Genomic DNA, 10027 nt, shown 5'->3' with positions numbered 1-10027 from the left:
ATTAGCGCAGACCTCGGGCACTCTTTCCAGTGCAGAACGGCCTACACAGAGCAGCAGCAGGATCAGGAGAGCCTTTTGCACACATCCAGTCTCGCCCAAGTCCTCCTTTGTGTAGTTTAGCTTTTGCCTCGGATCTGAACAAGGTGCTCTGCACTTCAAACACTTCTTAGATCTAAAACATTATTTATTTGAATAAATAAATAAATACAAAAATAGGAAATTCTGAATATAAAACCTGCTTGTACAAAACTCCTGCAAACTCCCCAAGCTTTACATTAATACATACATATTTTTGATACAGTAAAAAATCTGAAATTGCACACAGTTCTTAATTTAAAAGACAAGGCTTGAATGTAGTCATTTTTGCAGAATCATGGAAAGAGATACATTTAACACCAAACAGAAACACACCTGACAACATTCTGCTGGACTTTTAAATAGGACAGAAGGGTGAGTGAATGGTGAATGTTTATGTTCATCTTAAGGCCATCCTATTTAAACAAACGTACCCTCATGCTACTGCCTTTGGCCTCTGCATCAGTAAGAACCAGCTGCCCAAACCCTGTAGCTTGGCTCTCTGGGTATGCGCAGAACTCGATTCAACTCTCTCCCACTGGGATAAATCAGGTACTGCCCTACTAAAGTCAGGGAAATTACCACTGGGGTCTGAAAACACAAATGAGAGCAGAAGAGAAACTGTGCCCTCAAACACGAGCGTGTATGTGGTAAGGCAGAAATGAGTCCATACTATATTGGCCTGATTCATTTCTGTGTCACTTCGGTTGTACGCTGGTCCTATGCCATGAAAACTCACATCATCTCAACAGCGTGTAGCTCGATGATGCACTGGCTACTATTCTGTGTTGGGAATGAATATTTAGTATTGATCCCTGATGAATACCAGAGCATTAAGCATTTTCGCTGAATCATCTCTTGCCTTTGCCCGTAAATAAGCTAACTGATGAGATAGTGTAACACAGCTGCTAGACAGGATATTTTACCTACCATTCAGGGAGATCTCTGCCCCTCAAAAAATTGTACTTTAAACAAAGGAAAGTTCTACAGGATTTTTATATGCAAAAGAATTAAAGATTTTAAATATAAAACCACTCTTTTATAGAAGAAATGTGTTGAAAATGTGTTGAAAACTGCTCGGGTTTAGCTGACAAAAGCAGCAATGGCTATGACCTTTAGTACTGACTCAAGCCCGTATGTAAAGAGAAGAACGACGTTTATAATGACGTCTGCTTTCAGCACATAAGTTTGCCACACCAGGAAATACACAGACAGAATCACACTTCCGACCGTGATCACAAGACTGAGCCCTAATGGAGCCTCTTCTTCTGTCAGGTTACCCTTTGAACCTCGAAGGAAACAAAAAGCTGACATGAGTCTTTGATTTTTTCTGACGACATCACAAGCCATAAGTCTAGAGTATTCCTGTTCAAAAAAGGCTCTAGTTCTTACAACTCAGAGTACATTGAAATATTGGCCTGAATCAAGGCTCTGTCAGTAAATGTCAGCACAAACCCAAATACCAATGGACAATCCATTTCTTGCTGACAGAAGTTTATCTAAATAAAGAGCAATCAGTTGATACTCAAAGTCATGACGCCTACCTTTTCTTACCACAGATGATTGGTTCTGATGCTGCAACCATGGTGATCACTCAGCTTCTCAGTCAACCGTCAAACTTTCCCTCAGTCCCCCCCCAGCCCCGCACTTAGCGTGACAACTTGGTGTCTGCGGTGCACATCTAAGAGCATCCAATCCTGATTTTAAAATCTTATGCAATATAGAATCTTCTATATTCCCTGCTAATCTATTCCTATTTTGAATTACTATCATTGTGGAGAAGCTGCACTTATCTCTTCCTTGCATCTTATTTCCAAGCTAGTCTCAGTAGACTTTGCTGTTTAACTACATTAGACTTGAAACTTGCTTCTTTATTCATCCACCAGGCTCCAAGCAAACATATGCAAAGAGCATTAAGGCAGCAGGCTAAATTCACCCCTGCAGCACATCAGCTGAATTCAACAGAGACCCACCTTGCATAAATTTCTTAGGAATATTGAGCACAGATTTTAATAGTAACTTGGTTTTTTAGAAAAGGGACTTCATGAAGTTTTAGCAAGCTCTGGACAGGGGTCAGGAGGCCCCTTACGCTGTCCTGTCTTCGTGAAATGAAGATGTTGGAGCTGGCACGTCTTCAGAAGGAGTGAAAGGAAAAGCTGTAGTCCTGTACGCTGCTCAGGGACATCCTTAGCATTACCCATTACACAAGGCTCCGGCCATTTGGTTACTTGCGTACGTTGCTGGAGCAGTTGAAAGGAGCTGTATCGCCTCAGTGAATGGAAATCTCTGTGTTTCAACATGTTCATTCTCACAAGTCACGCTCACTTGTAAACAGCATTCTGGCTGTCCCAGTTATATTGCTTTCTGACAACCCAGCTATTGTTTTTTAATGGCATTATAGATTATATTTCATATGAGGGTAAATTCTGTTTGACCCTCTGGCCAAATCTATTGATCCGTCACATAAAGTTTAATGACATAAATGAACAAGTCTCCAAATATCTACTAGTCTGCTAAACTGGCATGTTTTGACACACACTCAATTTCAGAATGATTAAAGATTATATTCTACTGAAAAGGCACGATGATAACATGACATACCCAAGTATAATCGGAGCACTTCAAGAATGGCCATAATGAAAAGCAGGGCAAGATCAGGACCCAACAAATCATCTGGATAACTGAAAACTTGACCTGTAGAATAACACAGTGTAAATAAGCCAGGACAACAGTAGGCATACTGACAAACCACAGCCATGTCATAAGCACACAGCCTACCTGTGTTAGAATATGTGCAACTTACTTTTATAAACAATCATTGCAAGAGTTGCCAAGAAGTAAAAGATGTAATAAATCCCATTTACATAAAATAGAATCTGTAAAGGAACAGACGACAGCTGATAAGGGTTGTTAAGGATTTCTCATAGCAATGAGGTGGGATCCATTTCATAAAATCGCCATTTCCCAGTAACCTCAAAACATACTGCTGTGCCTTTTTATACTAAATGGTTCAGCTGTGGCTGGCCTACTGAGTAGGGTTCAGAAAGTAACTTGATATTGCGAATACCAAGAGTTGGGATAAAAGCTTGCTGTTTCAGGTTTGGCTTTGGTTCCTTTTTTTAAAAAAATTATTTGGTATGTAGTGGGGTATTCGTTAGCCTAGGAAATGGGGGGGTTGTGCATGTGTACGTTTCCCCAGATAACTTCTATACCTGTTAGTCAGCCTTAAGCAAGTTGACAGAGGGTTGGCAGACTCCAGTACATCAAATTCCTGTAAGTTTTTGAAAATAGGTGGCTCTGTGAAGCAGACAGGCCCTATTACTGCCCACATGATGGAAAGTCTGAAAGCTGTGCTCTTTGTTATGTGCCTGAGAAAGGCCATGAGCTCAACTTTGAGATGTAAGTTCATAAGAAACAGACTTCCTTAATTCACTGCTCACAAAACTAACTGTAGTATACGAGATAATATTTAGCTCTCGTTATTTGTCTGTCTGTGTGTGGATCTACTGCCAAGGTATTTGAGAGCTCCACAATCCTGAATACATCCTCAAAATCCCCCTGAAGGACAGGGAATATGGCACACGCTGTCATATAAATAGAGAGAAATTACTTGCAGGCTCAGGACAGATTCATCTCACCTGTGGCCATCCCAAGATGATAGCCATCCTGAAGTTACACATCGCGTCTGAATTAGTTGTCTGTGCCCCCCTGGAGTCAGCGGAGATAGGAACCTTCCTAGCCAAGCAGTTCCCAAGCAGGGTGGGATGAACTACTGTCTGGTGTTAAACCATGCCAGCTCCCTCTCTGACGGCAACAGGAGTTGAAATGCCTATAAACTTATAGGAGGTACCTCACACCCCCACGGAGAGGTACGATTCCTATATAGCAGGTACATACATACTGAAGGAATAATTTTCTCTTGAGGCACAGCAACTTGTTATTAATGCAATATAGGCGACACACGTAGGACATCCTGGGGCTCACCACCACATGGAGAAGTGGGAATGTGGCTCCAAGAACCCAGAAAGTTTGGCCATTCAGATGTAGTTTTGATAACCAAATTATACCAAATGCCTTTCTTAGCCTTAAATAATACAAAGTAATTTATATAAGGAAGTTATCAGTGCAGATTTCATTATTTCCATGTCTCTTTCTATACTTAAAATATTATTTATCCTCCCCTCTCTCCCGCATCCCTTCTCAAATCCTGTCTCCAAGCAGGGACTTCATCCCAGGCATCTTTTACAGGAACTGCCCATCCAGTTTCTAAATGCAGCATCCACCCACATGCAGTGGATGCATTCCAGTTCCCAGAGCAGCTCATTTTATTAAAACAGAACCAGGTTTTTGCGTTTTTCCAGTTGAAGGAAGGTGGAACAAAAATTACTAGATAGGTTGTAAGCATGGAAATCTCTGAAGCCAAAGGTGTCTCCTCTTAGGAGGTTACTTAGATCTTGGCAGGAGTAAAAGTCAATTAACATGAGAGAAGAGGAAGTACTACTGAAAGCTGCTTTTACTACCTCTTGTTGGCTGTGTCAGCTGTCTGTGAGGTGTGCTGCATGGGGTTTGTGTCCATCAGTCCACAAATCCAATTTTTAGCCTTGCTTCCTAAGGAAATGAGAGTTATGTGACCATAAAACGTGGCTGCCAGCCCTCGGTCAAGACTGCAAGGTGGCTTAAAGGGGTTTCTGCATGAGCGGGAGCCGATCAGGGCAAAATCTCAGCAAAACCCCAGCTAACACTGCAAAGAACGTCCTCCCTTGGAAGAAATGTTTTACCAGTTTTGCTTCCTATGGATGGTGTTGATGATGGAAAACTCAATAATACAAAAATAGCATTGTGCAGATTTATTAGGCAGGAAGATGTGAATGCATTTCAGCCAGCCTTCCTGAAGATTCCTGCATGTGAGGGACAAAAGGTACAAAAAGGATACAACTGATGAAGTTCTTCCTTTCCGTTGAGAAGGAAAAAATAAAGAGAAGAAAGTAAGTCTAAATATCTACCGAAAGTGATGCAGAAACATTCACACAGCTGATGTTACTAGAGAGGTCAAACATGCTTGTAGAAATTTTTTTCTCAGTTTACTGGAAGACTTAGTATTTTCTCAGATCATGCAGTTCAGGTTCCAAAAATAGCTTTTTCAAATACATGAATTCTAAAGCAATTTGGGGGAAACCCCTGTTGTGAAAAGTCGCTTTCACGGAGGAACCCATCTCTTTCAAACCATAAAGAAGTACACAGGCGTTACTTAGAACTTGTTTATCCTGTCCTTTCCAGCAGATGACACTTCATCCCCTCTAACTATGCAGGAACAAGGGAAACACGCAAGGGAACCAGAGTGTACCATTTGTTTTTAAATTGTGAGAAAGCGTTCATGTAGAACACAGGGCTCCCGGTTCCTCTAAATAACATCCTTCCAAACCGGTTCCCTTCAAAAGCAAAGTCATTCTGTGTAAAATCTTAGTATGTTCTGATCACCCACAGAAATCATACCAATTATTTTCTATAAGCTAACCAATACATTTTACTTTTTCTTTTCTTCTGCAAAAACACAGATAAAATTCCCTTGCAACATGACGGCACTGACCTACTACAGTACCTCTTAAGTAACTCATTAATATTCTTAGCCTCTTTCAGACACATGAAGAATTGAAAAGTTACGATCTCTCTTTCACAGAGAGCAAAACTGTCTGTGAAAGGCCATTTTATCCATCTTCTCAGAGACGTCTCATTATCATCAAATCAGTGGGACATACTCACCTCATCTTCTTCATCCCTGGGCTTCTTGGGGTTCATGTCCTCATCACCTAATAGTTTTATGCAGTTGGGCCCACATTAATCCCCATCAACTTTAGGCACCTAATTAAGGGATGCAATTTGGGAATGCAGTGGAAATAGGCAAGCAGTCTTAGAAGGTGATTCATACTGTCTATGATCTGAAATGCCTCCTGGACGCGCTTCATCTCCTCTCCACTTTCTGTAAAGGGACTGTAGGCTCCTAACAGACTCATCCCTTCGCTGAGCCAAAATGCGTTTTGATGAATGCTTTATTTCTTTTTGCAGAATGGGAGTTAAAGGTTTCATTATACATCCTGTTCTGCAGCGGCTAATGGTTCAAGATGTGTTTGTATTTACACTCCAGTATAAACCCTCACACGAAAGTAACGCCTTGTGTCAAGATGATGGGCTTCCTTTCTTGCACAGCAATAAGGAGATGGCTCCATTTTAAAGTTATTTTAGACTGTGAAGTAGGACATTAATTTGAAATACCACAACTGCATGTGCAGACGTGTTATTATTCCGCAAGAAGTGTCCAGATATGGAACTTTTTCTGTATAACCAAACACTAAGCTATACCGGCGTAGCCTCATCCATGCTGGGCAGCGATGCCATACGTTGCTGTGATGCCAGCGGTATAATCAGAGTAGTACGATTTTACTGTACAGGCAACCCCTAGTGAATTCCCTAATGGCAGTTCCCCAACTTTATTTTTAAACTTTTATTTTTTAAAAATAATTTTCCACAAGAGGGCACTGACCATGTTCCTGCATCTGTTCCAAGGAGGGGTTTGAGAGCCACTATTATTTAGAACATGCTGCCTCCCCCTGAGCAACAGGGGACATTTCACCCAGGTTAAACATTTAAATCCCACAGCACGCCTGGGAAAGGGATACTGCAGTTAAGTAGTAATTATTGTGCCAGTTGAATATATAATTTCAGGTATAACAGCAGGCTGCTAATCCCAACACCCTGAGATCGTCTTACTGCTAGGATTAATGAAGTCTGCATTGCTGCTGGGGGATTTTTAAATTGAAAGTGAGCAGTCTGGCACAGGGGAAAAAAAAAAAGGGCACAGTAACAATTTTAAAGCATTTATATGAAGCACATAAACTTGCAGCAGCAAGAGCAGCATTCTCCTAAGGGGGCATTTGCATTAGTGAGACCTGGCGTAGTGAGTTTCCACTGCGTGCAGGCTGGCACCTGATTTCTGCCTATTCGAAAGCTTGTATGCTCCAGAAGAAAACAAAGTGTAATGCCCCTTGCTTCCAGTTGTATAACTTCTTTAATGGAGGGGGGTAACTCCCAGGCAACACGGTATTTCCACTGGGGATGAGTCTGGATCGTGAGCGTGAGTCTTCCTGAGCTGCTCATGTACCCAGCTCGGTTCTTAGGAGCAGAGCCGGTACCCACAGCGGGGCTGGGGTCCCTCTGCATGCACCCACGCCTCCAGCACAAGCCCTGCTCTCCGGCAGCCCTTTAACCAAACCCTCCCGACCTTCCTGGGCCGTGTTGTAGGTAGCAGCTACAGTTAAGCGTGTTATACCACAAAAGCATGACAGCTTACCCAGGCCGCTACTGATTTTAGAAATGATTGTGAGTGACGCTGTGCACGCTGACTTGAGGTAGAGCACGGCCCATTTTCTAAAAGAAATGGTTTAATTTTAACGCCAAAACTATATTAAAAGCATGCAGCAGCTATAGTTAACATTACCCGGTGCACCTCATTACACAAACTTGTTTTTAGGACTTTGGCAAACGCTAATTGTTCGAGCCAAAGTTTTCAACACCAGCTTTGTCTACCTAGGGCTGAAATTCACATTCTGGGGGGAGACCTCTTTGAAAGAAGTGGAAATTAATCATTTTGACCACACTAAGGAAGGACTTTTTTTTTCTCTGAATCCCAGTGGTTCATAATTTGAAGCAAAGACTTGAATTTTCGAGGGGCGTCACTAGGCCTCAGGAAAGCGATTTGCCTGTGGACAAAGGTGCTCCTCAGCCCGCACAAGCGCCAAGCCCCTGCTCACGCTGACACAGGGCCCGCAGCTGCCGGGATTTACCTCAGCGTGTCGGGGCTGCCGCGATATGGCTATCGGGCTGGGCTCGGCGCCGAGGCCTAGCTCGACCTCGGTCCCCGCCTCGCTCTCGCCGTGTCCCCCCGCCTGGGGCGGCGAGAGGTAATCTCTAACACGGTGGGAAACAGCCATCCCCGGTCACCCTCCGCCCCGCCGGGACGCGGGGGGAAAGGGCTGTCGTATCGGTGGCAACGCGCCGCTCACCTCGCCTCACAACGGCCATCTTGGCGCCCCGCCCCCGCCGCCTGCCAATCCTCCAGCGTCCCGGCAGCCTGTGCGCCGCGACCGTTCGTCCGCGCGCGCCTGGGAGGAGCTCGCTGCCCTCCCCCCGCCCCCCCTGCCTTCGGGTGCGATCGGAGCGCTCGGCCCGGTTCGGTCGCTTTCGGGCGGATTCGGGCACTGCCCGTTCGGGCGTCTCCGTTCGGGCCGGCGAAGGGGAATTCGGGCGCGATCGGAGAGGACTCGGCACAGCTCGGCTTTTCTCGCGCCCGCCTCACCCGCCTTCGGGCGCGATCGGAAAGGACTCGAGCGAGCTCGGGATTCTTCGACCCTCTGGGCCGGACCGCTCGGGGACTCGGCCCTGTTCGGGCGGGCTCGGCTTCCCCACCCGATCTGTCAGGTATCGCTTCGGGCCGCGCTTCTACGGACTCGGCCGGGCTCGGCTGCGTCCTGCCTTGGGATTGGCCAGCCGGCAGGAAACGCGGGCCCCGCTCGTCGGGAACCATCGATCGCCTTCGGACGAGGCCTGCAAAGACTCGGAACACTTCGGGCACCATCGGAAGCGGCTCGGAAGCGCTCGATTCCGCCCGGGGAACACGTTCGGAAGCGCTCGGGCCAGGTCGGCACCGCTCGGCAGCCCGCCGAAGAGCGCTCGTGTGATCTCGGAGGACCGGGCCCCCCCACCTTGCGGCCCCCTCCCCCCCGCTGGACCCTCCTCAGCGGCGGTCGGAGGGGAGCGGCGGGCGCTGGGGCCCGCTCGGGCGGGCTCGGCTCCTCCCGCCCGCCGGCCGCCTCGGATGGAGGACGCCGACTCGGCGGCGAAGCAGCTGGGCTTAGCGGAGGCGGCGGCAGTGGCGGCGGCGGCCGCAGTGGCGGCGGCGGCTGCTGCGGCGGCGGAAGGACCCGAGCAGCAGCAGCAGCAGCAACAGCCGCCGCCGCAAGCGGCGGCATCGGAGTCGGAGGCGGAGCCCGAGGAGGAGGAGGAGGAGGAGGAGGAGGCGGCGGCGCAGGTGACGGCGGTGACGGTGATGGCGGCAGATGCCGAGCACATCGAGATGGGAGCCGAGCCCCTGCCGAACGCCGACGAGGCTGCCGCCGCCTTCGCAGGTCAGGGCGGGCGGAGTGCGCATGCGCAGCTCCCCTCAGCCCCATCGCCTCAGCCCCGGCAGCAGCACCTTCCCGCCCCGGCCGCTCTGCCCGGGGCTCCCGCCACGCAGAGACTGCCTCCGGCCCCCTCGGCCCCCGCAGCCACCGCTGGGGCTCGGGGCTGCCGCGGCTGGAGCCGGCAGCCCCGGCCGCCGGCCCCCCGGCCCTCTCCCTGCAGCGCTCCCGCCTGTCCGGCGTCCAAATGCAGTCATTTGCCTCAGGGGGTGCAGTGAAGAAAGGGCAGGTCCGAGCTGAGGCTTGAGTCACTCCCAGGCTCCTTACAAAATGACACTCTCCTGTTACACGACATGCTGTTTTCGCCCCCTGTAAAGTAAAATGAGTAAGAGCTGCCTTTGTACATCTTAAAATTACCTTGACCCTGTGTCCCGTTAACAAAGTGCCCTGAAACACGCAGAGTTTTGAAGGCAAGCTGTGGTACGCAGAAAATGTCAGAGCCCCTCACACCTGGATCGGTATCTCCATGTGAGCGTCAGTGGTGTTCTTTCAGTCTTACTCCATGTGCGGTACTGAAAAACCTGATTTTAGCTAGGCAGTCAAATATGCTGTACATCGTAGAAACATTTGGCTGTACGTTTGGACAGTTTTTAACTGGGCTAAGCATACAGGTAATGGCACCCTAGAAATTAATATATCGCAGAGGAAGAGTCAGTTCTCTTTATCTTGATGTTTGCCAGTCACCCCTCTTCTAATGAAAAGCATCGCAGTTTGTTTTT

At 47.5% G+C, this 10027-nt stretch overlaps 2 protein-coding genes across 7 annotated transcripts in view; one reads left to right on the top strand and one right to left on the bottom strand.

Annotated features, from left to right (window-relative positions):
- Positions 1-200: 200 nt before the first annotated feature.
- TMEM80 (transmembrane protein 80) lies at positions 201-8238 on the bottom strand. 3 transcript variants are annotated; one of them, XM_072864032.1, is made up of 5 exons: positions 8133-8238; positions 5009-5025; positions 2879-2972; positions 2677-2769; positions 202-1364 (listed from the first exon to the last, which is right to left on the bottom strand). In XM_072864032.1, the coding sequence occupies exons 1-5, from the start codon at positions 8149-8151 to the stop codon at positions 1159-1161; spliced, it is 429 nt and encodes a 142-aa protein (XP_072720133.1). In that variant the 5' UTR covers positions 8152-8238; the 3' UTR covers positions 202-1158. The 3 variants fall into 3 exon arrangements, with proteins under 3 accessions (XP_072720132.1, XP_072720133.1, XP_072720135.1); XM_072864031.1 differs by lacking the exon at positions 5009-5025 and having other exon boundaries at positions 201-1364; positions 2879-2951; positions 7914-8191; XM_072864034.1 differs by lacking the exons at positions 5009-5025; positions 8133-8238 and adding an exon at positions 3714-4847 and having other exon boundaries at positions 2879-2951.
- The window catches only part of DEAF1 (DEAF1 transcription factor), a 25763-nt gene continuing 23955 nt past the window's right edge, over positions 8220-10027 (top strand). For 2 of the 4 annotated variants that reach the window (XM_072864027.1, XM_072864028.1), the window contains exon 1: positions 8220-9254. In XM_072864027.1, coding sequence (XP_072720128.1) covers positions 8945-9254 — 310 coding nt within the window. In that variant the 5' untranslated portion in view covers positions 8220-8944. Of the gene's footprint in view, positions 9255-9497; positions 9634-10027 lie in introns of those variants that run through there. The other 2 variants (XM_072864030.1, XM_072864029.1) reach the window with 2 other exon arrangements.

This window comes from Ciconia boyciana, chromosome 6, assembly GCF_034638445.1.
Source record: "Ciconia boyciana chromosome 6, ASM3463844v1, whole genome shotgun sequence".
Taxonomy (NCBI): Eukaryota; Metazoa; Chordata; class Aves; order Ciconiiformes; family Ciconiidae; genus Ciconia; species Ciconia boyciana.
Note: the sequence above shows the minus strand (reverse complement) of the source record. Positions and strands in the feature narration are given on the sequence as shown.

Coding starts and splice junctions, on each gene's coding strand:
- TMEM80 (XM_072864031.1), bottom strand. CDS start 8,060: ATGGCTGTTTCCCACCGTGTTAGAGATTACCTCTCGCCGCCCCAGGCG. Junction 2,952..7,913: donor GGCAGCCCCGACACGCTGAG/GTAAATCCCGGC, acceptor GTTCCTTTACAG/ATTCTATTTTATGTAAATGG. Junction 1,365..2,676: donor AGTGCTCCGATTATACTTGG/GTATGTCATGTT, acceptor GTTTCCTTCGAG/GTTCAAAGGGTAACCTGACA.